The sequence below is a fragment of the Kogia breviceps genome, chromosome 6 (genome assembly GCF_026419965.1).
Source record: "Kogia breviceps isolate mKogBre1 chromosome 6, mKogBre1 haplotype 1, whole genome shotgun sequence".
NCBI lineage: Eukaryota > Metazoa > Chordata > Mammalia > Artiodactyla > Physeteridae > Kogia > Kogia breviceps.
In genome coordinates, this window is record NC_081315.1 from 125,268,950 (window position 1) to 125,296,903 (window position 27,954).

Below are 27,954 nucleotides of genomic sequence, written 5' to 3' on the forward strand. Positions count from 1 at the left end.
ACAGTACTCCACAGGTGTGGTCTGGTATTTTAAAATTCATTGGTTGGGAGACAGATTTCAGAGTTATATCCCTTTCTTTGTGGAAACCGGGACGACGCTCTGCTGCATTCCAAAAGCTTTGTAAATACTAAAGGTAGTACACATTTGCATCTTCATCAGTACAGGTCCCAGGCAAGAAAGCAGAAATCAAATAAGGAATTCTAAACAGAAAGCATTTGCTATGGAGAAACGTGGTAGGCTAGAAGAGCATAAAGGGGAAGGTGAGATTACATCAGAAATTCCTAACTGCAGGAAGTGGCTACTAGTCAGAGCTGGTAGATCAGAGGGTGGAGGTGGTATTATCAGAGCCCAGGAGCAAATGCTCTTTTGGGGATGCCAGGTGAGTGTAGGGAAAGGGAAAACAGGACCACCAAGGAGGGGATGCTGCAGCTGGTGCTGGACTTTGTAAAGGGCACAGCCACTCCCCTGGATACCAGAAGCAGAGAGGAAGAGAACTAAGGAACAATAGCTTTCCCATGTTCCACCTTGTGATTTTCTGCCTGTGCAGAATTCTTGGCAGAATCTTACAGGAAGCCGTCTGACAAGGAAAGCTGGGAACTAGTTTGCAAACTCCCAGCCCTACCATCGTCACAGAGCAGAGTTTAGGTGAGTATGGGGCTTAAATACCACCAGCGCCTGCACTACACTTTACCAGGAAAAATTTGTTTTCCTCCTTTAGGTAGTAAACTCCCTAAAGAAAAACTGACTGATTTGGTTTTTGGTCTTTGATAGACGCAAGGGTCCATTACAGTGTCTGCCATATAAAATGCTCAATCGATATAAAAAATTTTTGAGTGAATAAAATGTCTATTCACATCACTGAAAAATGGTTCAAATCGGTACTCAACTTACCTGACTGGCAGGTGATGCAGCTGATTGTTAAAGAAACATACTTTAATTCATATGTACAAATTAGTATTGTCTTTTACAGTATAGGCCTCTTGGAAGTTAACATACTTTTTCAAACAGTGCTGCCATTACTCAAGGGATTTTTAGGACTCCTCTTTTGAAATTGCCTTTCAGAGCTAGTTCTTGAGAAAGACATGACAATTAGTAAGGGCCTAGCCTGACCCACCTGCTTCTGATCTGGAGGGTTTAATACTATTTTCAAAAATTAAATCCTCTCTCAAAGAACAGACTTGTTACTAATGTTGGTAAGTATGTGCCACAATTTCCAATTAAACTTGGGGCAACATGACGTCTTAGTCTACTTCTGCTACTTTGAATTTGGAATAAGATGACAAATATGGTGTATAATGGTAATAACTTAAGACTTTGGTCCTTGTTGCCTTCCTATGAAGAGAGGGGAATCATCACTGAGCTCCCCTGCCACAAGAATCAGTAGGCTATTTGTTTTCATATCTCAGGGTTATTTCCAGCTAAGACAAATGCACAAGCACAAAAAGGGCTCCAGTAGCCTCTGACCTCTAGGACATGAACGAAGACATATTTTGCTATCACCGTCCCACCTCTCTAAAGAATCCATAAAATGCATTATGGTAAAATAGGAAACTTCTCAAGGGCTAGTGAGTTGTGGAGAAGAGCACGGGCAGATGCAGTTGCTGTTCCCTGCCTCAAGAGGAAAGTAATAATAAAAGGCTTAATAAACACTTGCATGGCGGGATGTGTTTGGCTCTGTTTATTCTTTCAATCTTCACAACTCTGTGAGGTATGCACTCTCATCACTCCCATTTTACAAATGAGAAAACTAGAGGCTCACAGAGGTTGATTATCTAGCCAAGGCCACTCAGCTAGTAAACGACAGCCCAGGGTTCAAACCCCGCAATCTGACTCGATTTAGTGCTTTCACGAAAAAACGGGTATCTGGCAATGTTTAAAACGTCAGAACTGGCAACTGGGAAACTAATGGAAAAGGGAAACAACGAAACGGCCCACACTCGGCAACTGTGCTGTAAGACCAAGGGAGCCTGAAGTCCCAGGAACGGGCAAGTGAAGGGTCAAGCGATTCGCCAGCACAGCTCCGACAGCCCCGGATCTGGATGGCCGAAGCCTCCGGAGACGCCTCTAACGCTAGCGTCGCAGGACCCTCATTGGGCCCCTTCTAGGAGCGTCAAATCGCGGGCGTCCAGAAGGAGGCGGGACTTCCGGGAGCGGGGAGCCAAATTCCGGCCGCGCCGGAAACACCTATTGAGGAAAAAACACTGGGTAGACGCCGCTAGAAGCTCCTGGAGAATTTTGTGTTCCACAGCCTCCGAAGAAAAATTGGGCGGGGATTCGTCCGCTCATTGCCAAGTTTTCGAGGCAGTGGAAAACAAGAGTTGGGACATGGACAGCCGCTTGCAGGAGATCCGGGAGCGGCAGAAGTTACGGCGACAGCTTCTCGCGCAGCAGGTCCGCGGCCCAGGGCGGAATCGCGAATGCTCGTGCGCGGCCGGCCTCTTACCTCCTTCCCCCTTTTCTGTCTCCTTACCGGCCGCGGTGCAGTCCTTTCTGGTCCCGCGACCTTAGTCCCTGCGCCCACCTACCCTCTTGTTCTCAACTCTCTAGGTACCCCGAATCTTTTCCTGTTTTACCTCGCGGTCATTGTGGTGGTGCTCAACCGAACGCCACGCTTGGTCTTCAGCAATCGTTATGGAATGGCCGCCGAGTGGTGCTCAAGGATGAGAATACAGTGGTCTTTGTGTATAAGTTACCGCAGTTCACGCAAAGAAAAGTGACTTGTTATTCTCCGGAATTTCTGTTCACTTTTTAAATGGTCGTTTGTGTCTTGCCTTTCTTCGTAATCAGCACCCGATTCTTGAGATTGGGGCTTCATTGTGGGTCAGGTTTACAGTATTTTCTCTGGGATAGTGTCTAATGACTGCATTGGTAGTAGCCTGAGTGTAAATTTTAGATTCTGCATGATGCGTATTGCTGTCGACTCTGCCGTGTACGGTATCCTCGTCCTCACCCGCCGCTAATGTTTGAATTCTTAATCTGTATCGATCACAACAAATCTCTGAAATAGGTAATATTGTCTTCACTTATCGGATAATGAGGCAGAGGCTCCAGAGGTTAATTTTTGCCCTGGCTTCTTCACCTCTGGGCCAGAAAATTGAACCCAAGTTTGTCTGTCCAAATCTTGGCCTCACTCCTTCTTGTGTATGAGTAAGTTAACACTTGATTAGTAGAGTACACATGCAGAAAATGCAGGTGCACACCTCTGCTTAATTAAAGTTAGAGGTTGTGTTTTACTTTCTACCACTCAGTCCGGTGAAAGGGATGGGGGAAATGCTTATAGGCTTTGATGAGGCATCTTACTGTTTTTTTTTTTTTTTTCAGTAATAAATTTTCGTTTTAGTACATGGAAATCTGAGACCTATCCTCTTTTATGATCTGATGACAAGATTTATGGTACAGTGTTAAAAGTGTGGGCGTTTAGGGGGTTCCCTGGTGGTCCAGTGGTTAGGACTCGGCGCTTTCACTGCTGTGGCCCGGGTTCAATCCGTGGTCGGGAGCTAAGATCCCACAAACGCGCGTCCAGAACCAAAGGGGGCGTTTGGAATCAGATCTGTTCCTGGCATAATGATTTTGGACAAATCAGGTATCTTTTCCGAGCCTTCCTTTTACCAGTTTTTATTATGTTGTCTTCAAAAATGTTCAGCAGCTCTTTGTTACCACCAAGATTGTTACTCTTTAGTTTTGAATTCAGACGTCTGTTTGACTCAAAATAGTCGTAAATAATGATTGGTTGAGTGTCTTACTATGTGCCAGGAGCTTCTATAGACGTTGGCAATTCAGCTGTGAATAATAGTAGGTGGTTCTACCCTCAGAGAGCTTACATACTACACAGAATTTAATAATGGCTGCCATTTATTAAGTCCTCTCTGTGTGTCAAGACTCTGCCAAGTTTGTACATACATTATATATGATCATACCAGTCAGATGCTATCTGTGTCTTTCTTATAGATGAAGAAAATCAAGCTCAGGAAATTTGTTCCATGCTGAAGGCCACAAACCTTTTACATTTGCAAGCTGCAGTTTTAGGCCTTTGCAGTACACCTGGCTGCCTCCTAGTACAGTTGGATAGGAACCTTTCTACTTAAGTAAGGATGTACAATGTAATCAATGACAGACTTCCACTTTACCAACTAAATTCAGCCTTTCTTTCACTTACTTTTCTCTGTATGAACAAGACAGACTGGTTTATTACTCTCCAGAACATGATTTGTGCAGTACATACTTTATGATTTTTAAAAGTTGTCCTTTCTTTCTGATTTCTGTCTATCCTCTGTGACAGCCCAGGTCAGAATTTTGTGATGAAACCTATTGTGATCTCCCTGGCTTAGGCTCTTCTCCCTCTAAGCATCCATTTTCCTTACTGAGTCCTCTACTGTATATTATTAACCCTCATACAGAATATAAACAGTTTGCGTGCAACGTCTGCATTTAATTCCTGTTGGCTTAATCTTGTATCCTGACTTTGTTTCTTGCCCAAAGTAAGTTTTTAGTACATTTTTGTTGATTGATGATCTGTCAGAGTAGAGCACGACTCAAGTGTGTATAATTTGCTTGACTTACTTTTGGCTGCTGGATGAAGATCTCGGATGCAGTATGTAGGCCCAGACCATGATTGTGGCAATTGATGCTATCACCAACGATTTACACCTGTTTTTATTTAACTTGTAGCTTTGTTTCGAAAAATTATACATGCTTTGGGGCTTCCCTAGTGGCGCAGTGGTTGAGAGTCCGCCTGCCGATGCAGGGGACTCGAGTTCGTTCCCCGGTCCAGGAAGATCCCATATGCCGCGGAGCAGCTGGGCCCGTGAGCCATGGCCGCTGAGCCTGTGCGTCCGCAACGGGAGAGGCCACAGTAGTGAGAGGCCCGCGTACCACAGGAAAAAAAAAAAAAAAATTATACATGCTTTCAAATGATATCAAATTGTCATAATTATTCAAATAATATATTTAGTGCTACCACAATGGAAAGTCTATTACTCCAGTCATTCCACAATTTTTAAAAAATGTTGGAGCATGAGAGGACAATTATATATGTAAGCACAATTTGATTTAAAGTATTCCTCTTGTAAAACATTGTATTCTGATTTACACCTTGGTAGGAAATCTCATTGGTTCATTCACATATTTATAAGCATGTACTGTAAGTCAGATGTTATAGTAGCTGCTGAACATACAGATATCAACAGGACAGAGTTCTTCCCCTCAGTGAGCTAACATTTCAGTGGGGGAGAAGTAAACAAAAGTAAACTGATAAAATAATTGAATTGTACAAATAAAAAATTGGAAGTTGTGATAGCCACTGTGAAATAAACAAAAGTAAAACAAAAAGGGTGTATTAAGTGCTATGATCTGAATGAGGAAATGAGGTAAAAATAATGAAAAGGAGGCTACCTATCCTGTATATAGTGTTCATGGAAGGACCCTCAGAGGAAATGTACTCGTCTGAGATTTGAAGGGAGTGGAGGCAGTCTTGGGAAGAAGGTTAGAAAGCATTCCAGCTATGGGAATAAATGTGTTTTCTGACTAAAGAGAATAGGGGTCAGAAAGATTTCATGGAGGAGTTAAAGTATCAGGAACAGTTGATAGATTGGAAGAGATTTATCATTGGGGAAGCCTTAGGGGAGTCATGAAGCCGTGGCAGTTGTGTAAGATCAAGGCTGGCGGCTGGCAGCTCTAATATTGTAGTGTGCCTTCTCACCTTTCTTGAGCTAAGGGGTTATTTAATGCAGATTTCCTCATGCCTTTCGTGTGCTTAAACATATTAAGTGGTTCCTCATGGCCTGTAAATTGCATTCTGTACTTCTTGGTTTGGCTTTTGAAGTTTTCCATGAATTGATCCCACACTATGTAGCCAGGCTTATCTCAACTAGTGATTTGTTTACATTTGTTGTATTTTGCAAAATTTCCTGAACTGCCAACCCGAATTTGCATGACTATTTTTCAGGTTTTTGTAAAGTTTAGTATTGTGCCTATAATCATTATAAAGACTTGGCTTGAATAAAACTGAAAAGGTATTTATTACAGCATGGAATAAATAAGGTACAATACGTGAGCTGATGGATGCAAAGTGTTTAACATAGTGCATATCACACTATAAACACTGTATGTTAGCTGCCTTTTTTTTTTTTGTTATTGCTACTGCTGCTAAATTGTGTTTTATTACTTGCTTTAAAAGTAGAGGATTGGGGCTTCCCTGGTGACGCAGTGGTTGAGAGTCCGCCTGCCGATGCAGGGGGACACGGGTTCGTGCCCCGGTCCGGGAAGATCCCACATGCCGCGGAGCAGCTGGGCCCGTGAGCCACGGCCGCTGAGCCTGCGCGTCCGGAGCCTGTGCTCCGCAACGGGAGAGGCCACAACAGTGAGAGGCCCGTGTACCGGAAAAAAAAAAAAAAAAGTAGAGGATTGGATCAAGTTAATTGTTTTAATTTCAAAATAACTGAAAGCATAAAATACTTTGCAGCTGGCAAAATCATTCTTAATTAACATGGTTTTGCTCCAAGGTGTTTTCTGTTTTTCCTGCAATAATTCGTCCATATGCCTGAAACAGTAGTTACGGGTTTTTTTGTGTGTTTTTTTTAAATACTTGATGTATTAAATGCTGTTACAAATGACTAGGAAGGCTATTCAGTACACTGTCATCTGATTTTTGGTTTTTGCCTTTTCTCAGTTGGGAGCTGAAAGTGCTGACAGTATTGGTGCTGTGTTAAATAGCAAAGATGAGCAGAGAGAAATTGCTGAAACAAGAGAAACTTGCAGGTTAGTTGAATATTTTTTTAGTGACATGTTAATATTTGTGAAAGGATCACTGTTTTAATAAACAATAATCCTAGGTATGAAGTGTGTTGTTATAAGCATCAACATACAGATTTAGGAAACATTGGTTTTTATTGTTCATGGATTATGAAATATGTATCTGAATACAGTAAGTTTTCATTTATAAAGTAGTTAGAAAATGGAATGTTAGGCTAGGAATTAGCCTATATACCATATATAATTTTATTTTAAAAATCCTTATTAAAAAAAACACTTTGCCCTAAAAGTGGTATTGATTTGATAGTTCATAAAGCATTTAGAATTTTCAGTAGTGTAGTTATCAATTTTTTTTTATTGCAGTATGATTACTTTACAATGTTGTGTTAGTTTCTGCTGTACAGTGAAATGAATCAGCTATATGTATACATATATTCTCTCCCTCTTGGACCTTCCTCCCAACCCCTCCTATCCCACCCATCTAGGTCATCGCAGAGCACCAAGATGAGCTCCCTGTGCTATACTGCAGGTTCCCACTAGCTGTTTTACACATGGTAGTGAATATATGTCAGTCCTAATCTCCCAGTTCATCCCACCCTCCCCTTCCCTCTGCCTCCTGTGTCCACCTATCTGTTCTCTACATCTTTGTCTCTATTCCTGCCATGCAAATAGGTTCATCTGTACCATTTTCTAGATTTCACATATATGTGTTAATATATGATATTTGTTTTTCTCTTTCTGACTTACTTCACTCTGTATGACAGACTCTGAGTCAATCCACATCTCTACAAGTGACCCAATTTCGTTCCTTTTTATGGCTGAGTAATATTCCATTGTATATATGTACCACATCTTCTTTATCCGTTCCTCTGTCGTTGGACACATTGTCATTTTGATTTGCATTTCTCTAATAATTAGTGATGTTGAGCATCTTTTCATGTGCCTCTTGGCCACCTGTATGTCTTCTTTGGTGAAGTGTCTATTTAGGTCTTCCACCCATTTTTCGATTGGGTTATCTGTTTTTTTGATATTGAGCTGCATGAGCTGTTTGTATATTTTGGAGATTAATCCTTTGTCCGTTGATTAGTTTGGAAATATTTTCTCCCATTCTGAGGGTTGTCTTTTCATCTTGTTTATGGTTTCCTTTGCTGTGCAAAAGCTTTTAAGTTTCATTAGGTCCCATTTGTTTTTTGGTTTTTTTTTTAACATCTTTATTGGAGTATAACTGTTTTACAATAGTGTGTTAGTTTCTCCTTTACAACAAAGTGAATCAGTCATACATATACATATGTTCTCATATCTCTTCCCTCTTGCGTCTCCCTCTCTCCCACCCTCCCTATCCCACCCCTCTAGGTGGTCACAAAGCACAGAGGTGATCTCCCTGTGCTATGCGGCAGCTTCCCACTAGCTGTCTAATTTACATTTGGTAGTGTATATATGTCCATGCCACTCTCTCACTTTGTCACAGCTTACCCTTCCCCCTCCCCATATCCTCAAGTCCATGCTCTAGTAGGTCTGTGTTTTATTCCTGTCCTATCACTAATCTCTTCATGACATTTTTTTTTCTTAGATTCCATATATATGTGTTAACATACGGTATTTGTTTTTCTCCTTCTGACCTACTTCACTCTGTATGACAGACTCCAGGTGTATCTACCTCATTACAAATAACTCAGTTTCATTTCTTTTTATGGCTGAGTAATATTCCATTGTATATATGTGCCACATCTTCTTTATCCATTCATCTGTTGATGGACACTTAGGTTGCTTCCATGTCCTGGCTATTGTAAATAGAGCTGCAGTGAACATTTTGGTACATGACTCTTTTTGAATTATGGTTTTCTCAGGGTATATGCCCAGTAGTGGGATTGCAGGGTCATATGGTAGTTCTATTTGTAGTTCTTTAAGGAACCTCCATACTGTTCTCCATAGTGGCTGTATCAGTTTACATTCCCACCAGCAGTGCAAGAGTGTTCCCTTTTCTCCACACCCTCTCCAGCATTTATTGTTTCTGGAGTTTTTGATGATGGACAGTCTGACCGGTTTGAGGTGATATCTCATTGTAGTTTTGATTTGCATTTCTCTAATGATTAATGACATTGAGCATTCTTTCATGTGTTTGTTGGCAATCTGTATACCTTCTTTGGAGAAATGTCTATTTAGGTCTTCTGCCCATTTTTGGATTGGGTTGTTTGTTTTTTTGTTATTGAGCTGCATGAGTTGCTTATAAATTTTGGATATTAATCCTTTGTCAGTTGCTTCATTTGCAACTATTTTCTCCCATTCTGAGGGTTGTCTTTTGGTCTTATTTATGGTATCCTTTGCTGTGCAAAAGCTTTTAAGTTTCATTAGGTCCCATTTGTTTATTTTTGTTTTTATTTCCATTTCTCTAGGAGATGGGTCAAAAAGGATCTTGCTTTGATTTATATCATAGAGTGTTCTGCCTATGTTTTCCTCTAAGAGTTTGATAGTGTCTGGCCTTACATTTAGGTCTTTAACCCATTTTGAGTTTATTTTTGTGTGTGGTTTTAGGGAGTGTTCTAATTTCATACTTTTACATGTAGCTGTCCAGTTTTTCCAGAGCCACTTATTGAAGAGGTTGTCTTTTCTCCACTGTATATCCTTCCCTCCTTTATCAAAGATAAGGTGACCATATGTGTGTGGGTTTATCTCTGGGCTTTCTATCCTGTTCCATTGATCTATATTTCTGTTTTTGTGCCAGTACCATACTGTCTTCATTACTGTAGCCTTGTAGTATAGTCTGAAGTCAGGGAGCCTGATTCCTCCAGCTCCGTTTTTCGTTCTCAAGATTGCTTTGGCTATTTGGGGTCTTTTGTGTTTCCATACAAATTGTGAAATTTTTTGTTCTAGTTCTGTAAAAAAATGCCAGTGGTAATTTGATAGGGATTGCATTGAATCTGTAGATTGCTTTGGGTAGTATAGTCATTTTCACAATGTTGATTCTTCCAATCCAAGAACATGGTATATTTCTCCACCTATTTTTATCATCTTTAATTTCTTTCGTCAGTGTCTTATAGTTTTCTGCATACAAGTCTTTTGTCTCCTTAGGTAGGTTTATTCCTAGATATTTTATTCTTTTTGTTGCAGTGGTAAATGGGAGTGTTTTCTTAATTTCACTCTCAGATTTTTCATCATTAGTGTATAGGAATGCAAGAGATTTCTGTGCATTAATTTTGTATCCTGTACCAAATTCATTGATTAGCTCTAGTAGTTTTCTGGTGGCATCTGTAGGATTTTTCTGTGTATATTATCATGTCATCTGCAAGCAGCAATGGTTTTACTTCTTTTCTAATTTGTATTCCTTTAAATATATATATATATATATATATATATATATTTATTTTTTGCTGCGTTGGGTCATCGTTGCTGTGCACAGGATTTCTCTTGTTGCAGTGAGCAGGAGCTACTTTTCATTGCAGTGCGTGGGCTTCTCATTGCGGTGGCTTCTCTTGTTGTGGAGCATGGGCTCTAGGCATGTGGGCTTCATTAGTTGTGGCTTGTGGGCTCTAGAGCTCAGGCTCAGTAGTTGCGGCACATGGGCTTAGTTGCTCTGCGGCATGTGGGATCTTCCTGGCCTAGGGCTCGAACCTGTGTCCCCTGCATTGGCAGGTAGATTCTTTTTTTTTTTTTTTTTTTGCGGTATGTGAGCCTCTCACTGTTGTGGCCTCTCCCATTGTGGAGCACAGGCTCCGGATGCGCAGGCTCAGCAGCCATGGCTCACGCGTCCAGCCGCTCCGCGGCATGTGGGATCTTCCCGGACCGGGACACGAACCTGTGTCCCCTGCATTGGCAGGCAGACTCTCAACCACTGCGCCACCAGGGAAGCCAAGCATGTGGATTCTTAACCACTGTGCCACCTGGAAGTCCCTCCAATTTGTATTCCTTTTATTTCTTTTCGTTTTCTGATTGTCGTGACTAGGACTTCCAAAACTATGTTAAATATTAGTGGTGAGAGTGGACATCCTTGTCTTGTTCGTGATCTTAGATGAAATGCTTTCAGTTTTTTAGCATTGAGAATGATGTTTGCTGTGGGTTTGTCATATATGTCCTTTATTATATTGAGGTCGGTTCCCTCTATGCCCATTTTCTAGAGAGTTTTTAATCTTAAATGGGTGTTAATTTTGTCAAATTTTTGTCGAATTTTTTCTGCACCTATTGAGATGATCATATGGTTTTTATTCTTTAATTTGTTGATATGGTGTATCACATTGATTGATTTGCATATATTGAAGAATCCTTGCATCCCTGGGATAAATCCCACTTGATCATGGCATATGATCCTTTTAATAGAGTTTAATAGAGTTTGGTAGTGTTCCTCCCTCTGCAGTTTTTTTTTTTTTTTTTTTTTTTTTTTTTTTTTTTTGCGGTATGCGGGCCTCTCACTGCTGTGGCCTCTCCCGTTGCGGAGCACAGGCTCCGGACGCACAGGCCTAGCGGCCATGGCTCACGGGCCCAGCCGCTCCGCGGCATGTGGGATCTTCCCGGACCAGGGCACGAACCCGTGTCTCCTGCATCTGCAGGCGGATTCTCAACCACTGCGCCACCAGGGAAGCCCTCCCTCTGCAGTTTTTTTGGAAGAGTTTGAGAAGGATAGGTGTTAGCTCTTCTCTAAATGTTTGATAGAATTCACCTGTGAAGCCATCTGTTCCTGGACTTTTGTTTGATGGAAGAGTTTTAATTACAGTTTAAATTTCATTACTTGTGATTGGTCTGTTTATATTTTCTGTTTCTTCTTGGTTCAGTCTTGGAATTTTTTACCTTTCTAAAAATTTGTCCATTTCTTCCAGGTTGTCCATTTTATTGGCATATAGTTGCTTATAGTAGTCTCTTAGGATTCTTATAGAACATCAGTTTTGCTCAAGACACATTAGAGTGATACATAATGTAGAAGTTTCTTTTTGCCATGCATACCTTATAAAAGCTTAGTTTCTTATTTGTTTGCTTTCTCAAAAAAATAAAGTACAGATTATTCATCAAGTTGTGATACTTTTAAGATTTATAAACTGGGTGAATAGATACTGTTTAGTCAGGAAAAATTTGCCTTGTTCTGTTTTTATAATCAGTTCTTTAATATTATTAATGGATACATTTATACATCTTGTATATATTTGTGATTGATATTTCAGTTTTAATTTTCAGGGCTTCCTATGATACCTCTGCTCCAAATGCAAAACGTAAGTATCAGGATGAAGGAGAGACAGATGAAGACAAAATGGAAGAATATAAGGCAAGTAGAGAATGGGACAATTTTATGGTCAAGAAGAAAATAAGTCCTTACAATCCGTAGAGTCTTACCCGGAAAACAAAATTTGACAGAAGCTGAATTTTGACAGAATAGTGAATAATTGTTGGTAGTGTGTATGTAATTAGGTAAATTAAGACATTTTTATCAGTTTAACACAAGAGGTATGTGGATTAAATTAGGTGATGTATATAAAGCACTTAGCATAATGCCTGGTAAGCACTAGGCGATAGCATTCTTAAGAGTAAGGAGGTAGATGTATCAGAAACTTTGGATAATTTGATAATATTTCGAGAGGCTACAATACTTTCTTCTTTGAGTTGCATTATTCCATGTTAACAATATAGGGTAGTACACTTAAAATATTTTGAGAACTCATGGGCTAGACAGCAGTGTAGAACCATTTATTTCTGACAGAGGCCCAAGGCAAAATCCCAGCTTCTCAACTTGTGATTACAATATGTAGTTGAAAAGAAAGAAAGTTAAGGACAAAAAAACCTACCTCCATTTTTTTCAAATTAATTGTCATACAACTATATTCAATAGAGAAGAGAATAAATAGTTTCAGTAAATCTTTAGGTATAATTATCTAATTTCATAGATATTCTCTTGTGTATTGGTTGCATTTGATATATTCTCTTATATAACTTAACTATTTGTGATTATATTAGGTCAAACCATATACAGTTTCTGATATTTTAACATTTTTGACTTATAAAATAGTTTCATGTGGTTTGATCTAGTAGAAATAAAATTGCCCCATTGGTGGTCATATCTTTCATGATTTGAGCTAAATTCTAATATTTAATGTATTATATCAGAGATAAATAATCCTAGATAACTTAGTCGATAAAGTTAGTAGTTATAGACAATTATTGCTGATGAGAATGAAAAAATATTTATTTTATATATAATAAGCATAACTAGTTACAGCTAATGATGAGAAAGCAAAAACTTCAATTGTTCTTTTAGATTAAAAAAATTTTTGTTTAATTTGTATTTTATTTATTTATTTGGCTTCATTGGGCCATAGTTGTGGCATGTGGGCTCTTCATTGCCACCCGTGGGCTTCTCTCTAGCTGTCAGACGCGTGTGCGGGCTTAGTTGCCCCACGGCACGTGGGATCTTAGTTCCCCGACCAGAGATCCAACCCGCGTCCCCTGCATTGGAAGGCAGATTCTTAACCACTGGACTACCAGGGAAGTCCTGACTTCAATATTTGACTTTAACAGTAATTGGAAAACTTTATTGTGTCTTAGGGAAAGAAAATATTTATATGAGTCTTAATACTCAAGATAATCATAATATGTAAGATACTCCTCTTATACGTAAAATGTATACTTCCTTTTCCAAGGATGAATTAGAAATGCAACAGGAGGAAGAGAATTTGCCATATGAAGAAGAGATTTACAAAGATTCTAGTACTTTTCTTAAGGTAAATAAATAATTTTCAAGTCCATAACTCTTCACATTTCAGCTCTATGCCTGAAAAGATTTTAAATACTTATTTGTTTTCAAGATTTTTTCAGTTATTGAGGGATCATTATTATAAAATAAAGTTCATTTAAAATTATTCATGAAATATTCTTCTGATGCTTGGCTGTTTAGGTTGAGATAATGCTTTATTAATGTCTGTAGATACTGAATTGTAATACTATTATTTTAATAGTGATGTTTTCTGTTTTTTTAATGTCAATTAACTTATATTTTGTATGGCCTCATAATAAAAAATAAAGTACAGAGTTAAGTGTATCTGCTCTCAGAGCGAATGCTGTTAATTTAATTTTGACGTTTTCTTTAGGGAACACAGAGTTTAAATCCCCATAATGATTACTGTCAACATTTTGTAGACACCGGACATAGACCTCAAAATTTCATCAGAGATGTAGGTATGTCAGATTTGTTGGGAATATGCTATTGCTAGCTGTTGATTACACGTATGTAATTTATCCATTTTGTGGTTTATTTCTAACAAAATTATTTTTCCTGGCTTGGCTTCCCCTTTCCATTCTTAGTACTTCTAGTACACTCTCTTTTTCCATCAAGCAGTGTTACTTTTTTCCTTCTTCCTTCCATCTTTCCTTCATTTTGGTTCTGTAACTATCCCTCATTTTTATTTTGCCTTCATTTATTCCTTGGATGCTCTTCCTTTCTTTATGTAAATCTGATTCTCTGACTTATATTATTTTCCTTTTGTCTAAAGAATTTCTTTTAACATTTCTTGCAAGGCAGGCCTATTGGCAACAAATTCCCTCAATTTTTGTTTGCCTGAGAAAGTCTTTATTTTTCCTTTACTTTTGAAAGATTAATTTTGCAAAGTACAGAATTCGAGATTGGTGTTTTCTTTCTTTCAACACTTTAAGTATTTTACTTCACCCTGTTCTTGCTTGTTTCTGAGAAGTTGGGTATAATTCTTAACTTTGTTCCTCAATAGGTTTGGTTTTTTTTTTTTTTTCTGGTTTCCTTCAGAATTTTTTCGTTAGCGTTGATTTTCTGTATGAAAATGATATGTGTAGGTATAGCTGGGTTTTGTTTGCTTTGGGGTTTTTTTGCATTTATCCTCTTTGGTACTCTGAGCTTCCTGTGTCTGGGGTTTGATGTCTGACATTATTTTGGGAAAATTTTCAGTCATCATTATTTCAAATATTTCTTCTGTTCCTCTTTCTGATTTTTCTCCTTCTTATATTTCCATTACACATTTTACCTTTTGTAGTTGTCCCACATTCCTTAGATAATCTGGCTTTTTTTCCCCCCCAATTTTTGTTCTATTTACTTTTCAGTTTTTGAGGTTTGTATTGAGTTATCATCAAGCTCAGAATCTTTTCTCAGCTGTGTCCAGTCTACCGATAAGCTTACCAAAGGCATTATCCCTACATTTTAAAAAACAGCTTGACTGAGATAATTCATGTACTGTACAGTGCACCCATTTAGAGAACATAATTCAGTTTTTTAAGAATATCTAGATTTGTGCACCCATTGCCACAATCTAATTTTAGAACTTTTTTAAAAATTGAGGTATCGTCGATTTACAATATTATATAAGTTTTAGGTGTACAAATAGTGATTTATAATTTTTAAAGATTATATTTCATTTATAGTTATTATAAAATATTGGCTGTATTTTCTCTGCTGTACAATATATCCTTGTAGGTTATTTATTATACACATAGAAGTTTGTACTTCTTAACCCCTTCCCCCTATTTTGCTCTCCCTACTTCCCTCTCCCCCCTGGTAACTACTAGTTTGTTCTCTTTATCTGTGAGTCTGTTTCTTTTTTGTTATATTCACTAGTTTTATTTTTTAGATTCCACGTTTAAGTGATAATATACAATATTTGTCTTTCTCTATCTGACTTATTTCACTAAGCATAATACCCTACAATCCATCCATGTTGTTGCAAAAGGCAAAATTTCACTTTTTTTTATGGCTGAGTAGTAAGTGTGTGTGTGTGTGTATACACCACATTGTATATGTGTGTGTATTTCACTTTTTTTATGGCTGAGTAGTAAGTGTGTCTGTGTGTACACCACATTGTATATGTGTGTGTGTGTGTATGTATATATACACACACACACACACATATATATAGCACATTGTCTTTATCCATTTACCTTTTCTGGACACTTAGGTTGTTTCCATTTCTTGGCTATTGTAAATAATGCTGCTAAGAACACTGGGGTGCGTGTATCTTTTTGAATTAGTGTTTACATTTTCTTCAGATATATACCCAGGAATGGAGTTGCTGGATCATGTGGTAGTTCTATTTTTAGTTTTTTTTTAGAAACCTCCATACTGTTTTCCACAGTGGCTGCACCAATATACATTCCTACCAACAGTGTACAAGTCCCCTTTCTCCACATCCTTAGAACATTTTCATCTCCCCTAAAGAAATTCAGTACTCATTAGCAGTCAATTCCCATTCCTTCTTCCACAGTTGCCCCCCAGCCTTAAGTAATCATTAATTGACTATTGTCTATCAATTTGCCTGTTCTAGACATTTCATGTAATTGGACTCATACAATATGTGATATTTTGTGACTGGGCTTTTTTCACTTAACATAATGTTTTCAGGGGCCATTGATGTTGCAGCGTATTATCAGTACTTCATTTCTTTTTATTACCAAATATACCATTGTATGTACATACCACATTTCGTTTATCTATTCATTTGTGTTGTTTCCACTTTTTGATTGTTATAAACTCTGCTGCTATGAATAGTCATGTAAAGTTTTTGTATGAATGTATGCTTTCATTTCTCTTTGGTATATACCTGGGAGTGGAATTACTGTGTCATGTGGTAATTCTATGTTTAACTTTTTGAGGAACTGCCCAAATGTTTTTCAGAGCAGCTGTACCATTAACATTCCTACCAACAATATGTGAGGCTTCTAGTTTCTTACCACCCTTGACATTTTATTATCTGTCTTTTTTTTTTTTTTTTTTTTTTTTTGTGGTACGCGGGCCTCTCACTGTTGTGGCCTTTCTTGTTGCGGAGCACAGGCTCCAGATGCACAGGCTCAGTGGCCATGGCTCACGGGCTCTGCAGCAAGTGGGATCTTCCCGGACCTGGGCACGAACCCGTGTCCCATGCATCGGCAGGTGGATTCTCAACCACTGCGCCACCAGGGAAGCCCTATCTGTCTTTTTAATTATAGCCATCCTAGTGGTATGAAGTAATATTTCATTGTGGTTTTGATCTACATTTCCCTAGCGACTAATGATGTTAAGAATCTTTTCCTACGCTTATTTTTCCACTTAAATACCTACTTTAGAGAGATGTCTAAACCCTGCTTATTTTTTAATTGGTAATTTGTTTTTTTATTATTACATTGTAAGAGTTCTTTATATATTCTCAGTACAAGTCCCTTATCAGATGTATGATTTGCAAATATTTTCTCCCATTCTGTGGGTTATCTTTCTTTTGGCCACACTGTGGCTTGCAGGATCTTAGTTCCCCGACCAGGGATTGAACCCACGCCCTTGGCAGTGAGAGTGCAGAGTCCTAACCACCAGACCGCCAGAGAATTCCCATCTTTTCACTTTCTTCTTGGTACCATTTACAACACAAAAATTTTAATTTTGATGTAATCCAATTTATTTTTTCCTTTCTTGTTTGTAAGCAACATGTAGAAACTGATTTTAATGTTTTCACAGGCAAAATTTAGATGTAGCACAAAATGTTATGATAATGGTAAGTGAAATAGGCCAGTCACAGGATAACAAATATGCATGCACTTACAGAGGTACATAAAATAGTATGTATAATATAAACTTATATACATGTATATATATATGTATAATATAAATATATATAAATATATAAATACACTTTTTTGAGGTACCTGGAGTAGTCAATCTCATAGAAGCAGAGAATGAAGGAGTGATTGTCAGGGGCTAGAGAGAGAGTAAAATGGGGAGTTGTTGTTCAATTGGTATAAAATTTCAGTTATGTAAGATAAATTTTTTTCTGTAGCTCTGCTGTATAGCAAATTGTCTGTAGTCAGCAATACTGTTGACTATAGTCAACAATACTTAAAAAAATTTAAGAGGGTAGATTTCATCTTACTTAAGTGTTCTTACCACACACACACACACACACACGCACGCACACACACTAAAACTAGAGGAACACAAAGAAACTTGGAGGTTATTGATATGTCTTACCTTGATTGTGGTGATGGTTTCACAGGTGTATGCATATGTTCAAACTCATCGAATTGCATACATTAAATATAGGTTTAGGGCTTCCCTGGTGGCGCAGTGGTTGAGAATCCGCCTGCCGATGCAGGGGACACGGGTGCGTGCCCCGGTACGGGAAGATCCCACATGCTGCGGAGCGGCTGGGCCTGTGCGTCCGGATCCTGTGCTCTGCAACGGGAGAGGCCACAACAGTGAGAGGCCCGGGTACCACAAAAAAAAAAAAAAAAAAAAAAAAAAAATATATATATATATATATATATATATATATATATATACACATATATATATATATAAGGTTTCTATTTATCAATTATACTTCAGAAAGCTGTTTTTCTCCTCAAGGTTATGATAAGTTATATTGATATAACCAAATTTCATTATCAGACTTTCTGCTTTTAAGATACTTATTTCTCCAAGGCAAAGAAAATGTACCTAGGAAACTATTATGGATTGAGAAAAAAGGGGTACCTCTTTTGTAGATGATTGAGAACTGACACTACTGTGATTGAAACCTGACTGTACTAAAATCTTCAAACTTGTTTCATTTGAAATTTGATCTATAACCACTGATTGAGGAGGCTTTACAAAATCTTTCACTTTTTTACTCTTTGATATTAAAGTTATTAAAATGTACTTCTGGTTTTCAACTTAAGATGTTTATATAATTTATATTGTTATGAATATGCTTCTTGTAGGGAAGAAAGAAAACAAAATAAAAACTTTTAGGAATCTTTGATATTCAAAGCCCTACTTACTCCTACAGTTGTTTAAACAGTTATTATGTTGTTTTACCTAAAATCTCTTCTGAGGCTCAAAGATTTAAATATTTTTGAGGACATGGGAACAAGTCTCCTGTTTTTAACCTTTATGGAACTTGGAGATGTTTTTCAAGGTCCTAAGCTTGAAAATGTATCTGAGGATTTGGTTTATAGTAATGTGGAGTGAGATCTTCAAAAAACTATAAATACTGATATAGGAAATATTCTTAGAGAAAGTGACTTATCTTGGAATTGGTAGTACAGTTTAGATAAGTAATCAGAGTGAATGAGGCGTGAGCTAATGACTGTTAGGGACTAATTATCTCTTTAACTAGATTTGTTCTGGGATTGTGTCCATAAAGTGTAGCCACTTAATTTAAGATCATCAGTAGTAAAGAAAAGAAATCCTCATTTTCTCTGCTTTGGATAACTGCCTAAGAAACTAAGTAAAAATTTTAACAATCACTAGATTCTTTGGAAGAAAGAGTTTTTTTAGTAAAAAGAAAATGAAAAAAGCATGATTGAAAGAAAATTTTTTCTTTTCCTGAGGACAGAATGGCTAAATTTGATGCTATAAGCAGGTTAATTAATTTAATAAATTTGAGAAATTAAATGGTTAATTGACTTGATCTGAGCTTTAGAACATCTGGGAGTTTGCCTGCATGTGGAATTAGGGTCATTAGGTATATAAAATGTATATATGAATTGTTTAAAAGTCCTCAGACTTTTTTAAAAGGATGTGAGGATGAAGAGGTGGTTGTGTATTGTTTTGTTCTGAGCAGGCTCGTCACGTTTGAATGCACTTATACTCATTTGTATTGAAATTTGGAATTTACTATGTTTCCTCTTCAGGTTTGGCTGACAGATTTGAAGAATACCCTAAACTGAGGGAGCTCATCAGGCTGAAGGATGAGTTAATAGCTAAATCTAACACTCCTCCTATGTAAGTGCGGTTTTTTGTTCCCAACTCAGGCTTAACGTATTAGTCTTTTTATCATGTAACCCCTTTTCTGTTTGAAAAAACTTCACCATCTTTGTAAGGTTAATACACTCTCTTTCTTCTGTATAGTAAAATATATTAGTTTGAAACTCCAGTGCTGAGTACACAGTAGGTTCTCATTTAATTTATTTTCAGTTTTCTAGATAATTTACTTTAAATTACTAATATAAATTTTTTTCTTAGAAAATCATATTTGTTGTATTCCTGATTATCTTACAATGTTTTTAAATGACTTTTCTTCTCAAAAATTATTTATTGAAGAAAGTTAGAAAACGTAGAGAGGGAAAGTAAGAAAATGAAAGTTAATTATAACTCAGCAACCAGAGATGCTATTAACATTTTGGGATACAAAAATTCATTTTAACCTTTGCTAAACAGACTAATGTTTCCCTAAAAAAATGTGTTTAAGGTCTGTGAAATTGGAGACTCTTTATTTCACATTTAGCTTACTTTGAACATTTTGTACATTTAACAGTTTGCTAAAATGTATACTGTTAATGATCAGAAGAACCACAAAGAAGTCTGAGTTTGTGGCAAAAATTTTAGCAGACTAATATTCATCCTATTTAAAAATACTCTTACATTTGAAGTATTTTATATTTATATTTAAAATGCTTTCATACTGTGTGGAAATAACCATTAAGTAAAGGCTAGTAGTAATTTATACTAAGTAGCTAGAAAAGACTGTTAAACAGTATTATTAAGGCACAAACTAACGAAGGAAAATTATGTCCATTTTTAGAAACTTCTTTAGAGGGAGGAATTTAAAACTTACTAACAAGTAGTTTTTCTAACTTAACAATTGTGGAAAAAGTAATATGGTATTCTTTGGAATATTAAGATGATAATGGAAAGGGGCTCAGACACTTATATCTGAGTATGGATTTTCAGTATAAGAAGTGAGAGAAGTTTGTATTTTGGATGTTTGTGTGGGACTGTGATTTTACTTTGTAGTGTGAGTGTATCCATGTCCTCGGGAAGAGCACTGGTAGATGGTTTACTGTCTGTACTGAGGAAGGATACTCCTCCATAAAAAGGTATTCAGTAATTAGCTCATGGTGACTTTGTAAATAGTGTTTAGGAAATATTTTTAAAATTTCTTTCATTACCATCTGTAAAGTATTTGAAAATCTCTTACATTTTATGCTTTAATCAAATAGGTACTTACAAGCAGATATAGAAGCCTTTGACATCAGAGAACTAACACCCAAATTTGATGTAATTCTTCTTGAACCCCCTTTAGAAGAATATTACAGAGAGACTGGCATCACTGCTAATGAAAAATGCTGGACTTGGGATGATGTATGATCAAACTTTCTACATTGTAATGAATTATTTATTTTTCAAATAAATACATGTCTGATCAGCAAGTAATATTATAAATATGCTTATTTTTTAGGAATTGTAAATATAGATTTATAGTATATATTATGGCTGAAGGTCTAAGGTACATTAACAAATATTATAATATCTTTAGTCTGATTTGGTTTTTTGAGGCAGAAGTTGAGCAGGTAGTGAGTAAATCGTCTGTGGAAGACTCACAGTTCCAGTCTTAGAGTCCTTGGATGTATAGCTAGAAATAAGTCTAAAAACAGATTGAATGGTTGATAACATTCCATATTTGGTTAGTTTTAGTAAACATCAGAGTATATGTACACGCACACACACACACACACGAACATAATTTCTACTCTTTAAAGAACTTACAGTATAATAGATTTAAGGGACATATGTATTATATAATTATGATATAATTCAGTATTATATAATTGTGATGTTATATTTTCCTGAATAAAATTGAACAAGCTGATAGCTTCAGTTAGTTACATAAAGTAATCTGTTTCTACTGATCAATAACAAAAATAACAAATATTTATTGAGCACCACTTTGTACTAGGCAACTAGGTACTGGAGATCGAAAGATGAATAAGACTCAGTATTGGGCCTTAAGGGGCACACAATTTAATGAGATAAAATAAACAGTGACCTAAACAGATAATTGCATTATCATATTGTTAGTTCAATAATAGAGGACAGCATAAGGTGATCTGAGAAAAACTGACCAAGCTGAGGAAGCTGGGAGACATAAACAAAGAGGAGATGACACATGAACAGTATGTATGGATAAATCTATCCATATCCAGCTGGAATTGGCCAGCTGAAGAAAAGGGTGGATTAGGGATTCCAAGCAGAAGGAACAGCAAGAGCAGAAGGGATGGAGGCAAAGAGATGGGTGAGGGAGCTCTTATGTGGGTTGATGTTGGAACACAGATTGGGACTGTCTTGAGATGCTGTCTTAGAAGCTTGGACTGGTCTTCTTAGAAGCTTAGCCTTAATGCCTAAAGGCATTAAGGAGTCTTTGAAGGGCTTTAACCAGTTTAGTAAAATGGTCAGATTAGTGTGTAGAGGAGGATGGACTAGAGAAAATGAAGTCTGGAGAGGGGAGAGCAGATAGAAGACCATTGCAGTCTAGTTAGGAGATGAAGGGGCCCTGATTTAGGGTGATGGTAATAAGAATAGAAAGGAGGTGATAAATTCAGTAATGTTTTGTAGATACTTCTGGTGAGATTAGTGTTTGGGAAGAGGGGAAGAGTAAAGGATGACTCAGGAGTTTGAGTCTTGGGATAAATGGGTTGAGTTATCACCAGCTGAGAGAGTCAATTTAGAGAGTAGCAGGATTAGAGTGATTAGATTATACTGAATGTGTTGATTCAGAGGTGTATGTGAGACATTCAAGTAGAGGTTGCAGTAAGAGTATGAAACTTAAAAGACAGATCTGATCATCTCAAAATACAGATTTTAAAGGGTTAGCACATTAAACCTATGAGAATAAATGAATTTGTCTCGAGATAGTGTCTCAATTGAGATACAGTGTGGATTTACTGTAAATCCTCAGGAAACTTACATTTAAGAGGCACATTATAAAAGAGATGTGAAAAAAATGGGTCAAAGATGAATGAGGTGAACCAAGAGAGTATGAATGTCACGGAAACCAAGGGAATAGGGAATTTTCAGGACCTCTGGCAATTTTATTTATTTTATTTCATTTTACTTTACAAAAGTTTTTCCTCCCCTCTGATAAGTGTAATCTGTGTTTATTGTTGAAACAAAAGTATACAGTATATAGTATCCCCAAAACTTAAGGTTAAAGCTGTAATGCTCTTGATATTGCTGAGAAGTTCTCCAGATACGTTGCACAAATTTACATTCCTTCTAGTAGTGTTTAAGAAATATCTGTTTCACCATATCCTTATCAAAATTGATTAATAATATAAAACAATCTTTGTCAGTTTAGTCAAAAGAAAATTGAAAAATTAATCTTATTATGTGTATGCTTAGTGGTTAGGTTGAACTTTATTTTCTCTAGCCAGTTTCTAAGGTTCGGTCAGTGAAGGTACAGGAGCTTCAATTATATATGATAAACTAACAGAGTTTTTGAAATAAAGGAATTCTATTTTATGTGCATATTGAAAAGTTTTGTCTGGCCCCAGAGCCCTAAGTTCTTAACGTTTATGTAATAATACCTTAAAGAAAGTACCACTAGCTAATATAAATAAAGCATAAATAAGAAAAGCATTCGGGTTTCACAGGTATTCTTTTTCACATTAGAGAGTCAGTAGAGGCCAGTGTGTTTTGTTTAAGAATATAAGCACTTTCTTAAAATACCAACATTTAGCATTTATGATTATAATGTCGAGAGTAATTTGCTTAATGTTTTTCCCTGATGTGTATCTTCACTTATCTTTAGCTATACCATGTATAGACGTTTGTAGGAATATATGTGTGTGTGTGTTACATATTTATTTTAATTCATATTCCTATGACAATATTAGATGAGATATACCAAGACTTAAAGTCGGAAGTATAAAACTGAATAGGTTTATGCCTATTGTAATTTTTTTTCCATTATCACTGTCAAATAATGTTTTTTTACCTAGATAAATTATAGATGATGTGATTATGATCCACTCAGGTAGAAGTTAAGATTTTCTTAATACATGAAACTAATATTTGCTTGAACTGTTGTCTCTGGAACTTCTTAACTGTGACAGGAAGCTAAAAGAAAAGGAATACTATATAAAATGGTTGCTTTTTTAGTCATTTATACAAGTATACGGTATTTCCCCAATTTAGAGATTTAATTATTGCAGAACTTTTAAAAAAATTGACACACTTAAATACAAAGCAAACAATTATAGTCTATTATTTGTGACATTTCAGACTTAGTCATTATACTGAAATGTGTATATTGATTTATTTTATTTAGAACTGTTCTACTGGAAACCAAGTCCTCCCCCAAACATTTGTGGTTATGTTTTAATTTTGCCCCTATCTGGGATAATTTAATCCCTTTTCAGTTTCTTTTTCTGTAAATGGTAACAGGTTGCTCTCAAGCCATAACTTATAAAATTCTGTAATTCTATAAATATGGTGTCCTGTAAACTCTTTCCATATAAAATCAAGTGTATGTATGTGCATGTGTGCATCTGTGTGTGTTGTCTTAATATGGAATAAAAAACCAGAAGAACAAGTTTTAAGGATAAAATTTATTTTCCATTGTATTTCCTAATGAAAATTAGTACATTTAAAGAACCCATTTACTGTAAGTCATGATAAATCTCAGTGGTTGTTGTTTTGGATTTAGGATGAATGGGAAACAAAATGCTTCTATGCAATATTGGTTTGGTTTCTTACAGATCATGAAGTTAGAAATTGATGAGATTGCAGCACCTCGATCATTTATTTTTCTCTGGTGTGGTTCTGGAGAGGGATTGGACCTTGGAAGAGTGGTAAGATGGTGTTTTTTTAAGTGTTTTTTTTAATTTATAAGAAAAAAATAATACACTGCATAAGAAGTTTGAAGATTAATGTTATTTTCTCCTTTGTTTCTTGAACAGTATGAAAATATTCAGAAGAAAAAAATGTTTAAAAAAGAATGTGCAAAAGGCAGTACCCCTTAGTCAGTTAACTAGCATTAGGGGTGAATAAATCAAAATATGATTTATTACAACTGCAGGAAGAGAACAGTTTAGAGATTTGAAACTGAATTGCAGCTCAAAAGCAAGCTGCTGTCATTTACTGTTCATTATTAGTAGCTACAAAGTATTCTTCTGAATAGCATTAACTCCTGAATTCCAAATGAAAGCCAAATCAAATTGGAAAAATAACACAGCATCTGGAGCACATAGTTTGAATGAATTCATGAGAGTGAGAAGTTATAACATCTCCATTTAAGTACCTTTATTGTATTTGAGAACTTTTTTGGGTTTTTTGATTGGAGTATTTTGGATTTCTAATGGAAACAAAATAATAAAGCTTTTTTATAATGGAAGCATTGTGGCTAGTTCTAGTCTCAATTCTGATGTCCAACAGTGAAACTTTGGGTAAAGAGATAGTTACTCTTGTGTGTTTCAGTTACCTCACTTGTTGGATAATACTTTCCATTTTTAGGAAATATTACTTGATTTACTGCCTATGATCTCATTTAAATTCTGGTAATTTTAGGAGGTGTCCATTTGACAGGTGAAGAATTTAAGTAGGATTATATTGAGATAAATTGGTTCTCAAATCCTGAAATTCTGCAATTGCTTTTGTATTCTTTGTATAAATAGCAAGTTTGAGGCTGTTGGATAACATCATTGCTTCTGTCATTTATTAACTCCATGGTAAGACTATAACTGTATATAGGGTATCTATTTTATTGCTGGCACCTCCCTAAGATGCTATAGAAAATCTAAGAAAATAGAGACGTACTGTATGTTTTTATAGGTATATTGGTATTTACCTTTTTTAGCTCTAATGTCTGGCTTTGGGCTTTTCTCCCACCCCCCCAAATTAGGTTGAAATTGATTAGGAGGTTTTATCTTATTTGTTTATGCAGCAATTTATCATATTGGTGAAAGCAGATTTTGGCTCCAAATGATTACAAAAATAATTCAGCATGATAAATACTCATGAGCTTGTGCTAAGTTGATTAGGGCATGTTGGATTTAGGCCCTTGTGATATTTAATGCAGTGCGAAACAAATATTTGGCAACAGGAACAGATCTTGATTTTTGAGATTTTAAATTAAAAATCTAAATTTCATTTTGTGGTGTATCTCAGTTTATACAATAAGAGCATTCCTGAAAAGTGTATATTTTATGTTCCACTACATCTCTATTTGTACTTGATCATAGTACCAACAGTATTGTACTGCACAATTTACTTATTTCCTCCTACTTTGCTCTTAATCAACTAGGGGTAAGGACTATATCTTATTCATGTTTTTTTTTCCCAGCAGCTAGCCAACATCTACATATGGTGGGCCTCAAAATGCCACTCTGAGTACTCACTTAGCTAGTATTTGTTATATGTTCATATATAACAGATTCTAGGATACTAAGGTTCAAATCTCTCTATTGTCTAGATTACATAAAGATGAAAGTAAAGTTTTACTCAATAAAATATAAGAACAATTTTAAGTCTTTGAATTTTTGAGGTTTAGTATTAAATCATAAAAATAACATAAGACTCATTTGGAAAGACGTTTTCAGTTAGAACATTTTCAATAGTTTTTAGCTTTGTCAAAGTATAGAAAGTTGAGGTGGAAGGAACAAAATTAATCTTTTTTTTTTTCTGATTTTGACATTTTATTTCAAAATAACTTCAGCCTTACAGAAAAGTTCTAAAAATTATGCAACAATCCACATTTATTCACCCAGAAGCTCAAATGTTCACATTTACTTTTTTATTCTCCTCTCCCCCTCACTCTCTCTTTTACTCTTTTTCATTCTTTCCCTTTTTCCCTCCCCCATTTCAGAGTAAATTCTAGACATAATGTCCCTTTCCCCCTAAGTGCTTCAGTTATATTTCTGAAAGATAAGGTCATTTTCTTATTTAATAATAGTACAATTATTAGCATAAAGTTAACACTGTTTTGATACTATTCTCAATAAGACAGTTTTTGCAGTTGTCCCACTTATAACATCTATATAGTACAAATAATGTTTTTCTGGTCTTAGGATCACTCGGTGTCATCAGTTTTCATGTCTCTTCAATCTTCTTTTATCTGGAAGACTTTCTTAGTTTTTCTTATCTTTCATGACCTTAACATTTTGAAGAGTGTGGCCCATTTATTCAAAATTATCTTTTGAATTATTTTCTGATTAAAGAGGGACTGAGTTTTCTTATGATTTAAAACTTTCTATTGATGACAGTAGAAGGTAGTATTAAAGAATCAGAGTATTATGTAATCCTTTCTATGTTTTGATATCAACTGTATATTAATATTCAGAAGGTATATGTGTATTCTGTACAATGGCTGTATATTTAAAGACTAGTATTTCTTTTTTTCTATTTCTGCACAAAGACAAAAATTACTGTGACACCTTGGAATTTAATGTCTCAAACTTCTAGGAAGTTTTTAATGCTGGTTGGTTATTTTAAGTATTGTTTATTTCTTTTAGCTAAGGAGTTTTTTAAAAATTCATTTCTAGTGTTTACGCAAGTGGGGTTACAGAAGATGTGAAGATATTTGTTGGATTAAAACCAATAAAAACAATCCTGGGAAGACTAAGACTTTAGATCCAAAGGCTGTCTTCCAGAGAACAAAGGTATTGCCTTTACTGTTTTGTTTTCTTTATTTTCATTATTTTCTCTCAAGCTTTTCCAAATGACTGTATACTCTTTAATTAATTTTGGTGGAAAAGTCCTTCTCTTTGACTTGTGCAAATGGCATTGAGCATTAAAGTAATACATCCAAGTTAATTTTAAAATATTTTATTCCCTCAGATGAACCTATACTGTGCTGGAGAAGGTATTCCTGTATATCCTAAATTGCTGTAATTCTGAGTCAGATATGGGCTTTTAGTACTTCTGACCCTGAGATTTTTTTTCCTTTCTCTATGCTCAGAAAAAAGAAATGGAAGCAAGACTCATAGCTGGCCAGCTTAGATGAATATTTCTTTCCCCTTCCTTTCTTTTTTCTACATAAGAACCTGAACAAGAACCACTGAGAACCTCTGCTTCAGAGGACTGCCCAGCTAGTTATCAGGGTTTAACAGTTTGTCCTCCAGTCTTTCACTCTTCAGGAAGCCTTTGGTGGAGGGTCTTTTTAAAGTCTTTCTTGGACTAGAAATTCTGTTTGAAGGGAATCTAAGCCATCCTTGCTATTATTGGTTCATGGAGTCAAGTGAGATTACATTTATTTAAACCATACTCTGTCATCCAGATTAAATAGAGGTCAAAAAACAAACAACAAAAAAGGAAATCCTTTTATTTTCACATTTACTTATGTTGAGTATTTATAAGTCTGTATCCATGCTTGAAGTCCTCTCCATATGAAAAGGCTTATACCTTATATATAGTTTTGATCTTGGATCATGTGAGGCCCAGTATAACATCATTTTAAGATTCCAAGGTCAAGTGCCTTGCACATAACTGCTGAAGACAAGTTATTATCAAGGGTTGCAGAAGAAAAGATTCTACAGTTGTTGACTCAA

The 27,954-nt window shown here is 36.1% G+C and overlaps 1 protein-coding gene across 7 annotated transcripts in view; it reads left to right on the plus strand.

The window, feature by feature from the left end:
- The first annotated feature begins 2,133 nt into the window (after positions 1–2,133).
- METTL14 (methyltransferase 14, N6-adenosine-methyltransferase non-catalytic subunit) overlaps positions 2,134–27,954 on the plus strand; it is a 72,351-nt gene continuing 46,530 nt past the window's right edge. For 6 of the 7 annotated variants that reach the window (XR_010841134.1, XR_009336207.2, XR_010841135.1 and 3 more), the window contains exons 1-9: positions 2,172–2,391; positions 6,668–6,756; positions 11,911–11,998; positions 13,368–13,448; positions 13,815–13,902; positions 19,324–19,414; positions 20,632–20,773; positions 24,169–24,261; positions 26,950–27,066. Coding sequence is in view for 2 of the 7 variants with exons in the window: in XM_059066747.2 (XP_058922730.1) it covers positions 2,326–2,391; positions 6,668–6,756; positions 11,911–11,998; positions 13,368–13,448; positions 13,815–13,902; positions 19,324–19,414; positions 20,632–20,773; positions 24,169–24,261; positions 26,950–27,066 (855 nt within the window). In the remaining 5 variants the exon portion in view is untranslated. Of the gene's footprint in view, positions 2,392–6,667; positions 6,757–11,910; positions 11,999–13,367; positions 13,449–13,814; positions 13,903–19,323; positions 19,415–20,631; positions 20,774–24,168; positions 24,262–26,949; positions 27,067–27,954 lie in introns of all 7 variants that reach the window. The other variant, XM_059066746.2, reaches the window with a different exon arrangement.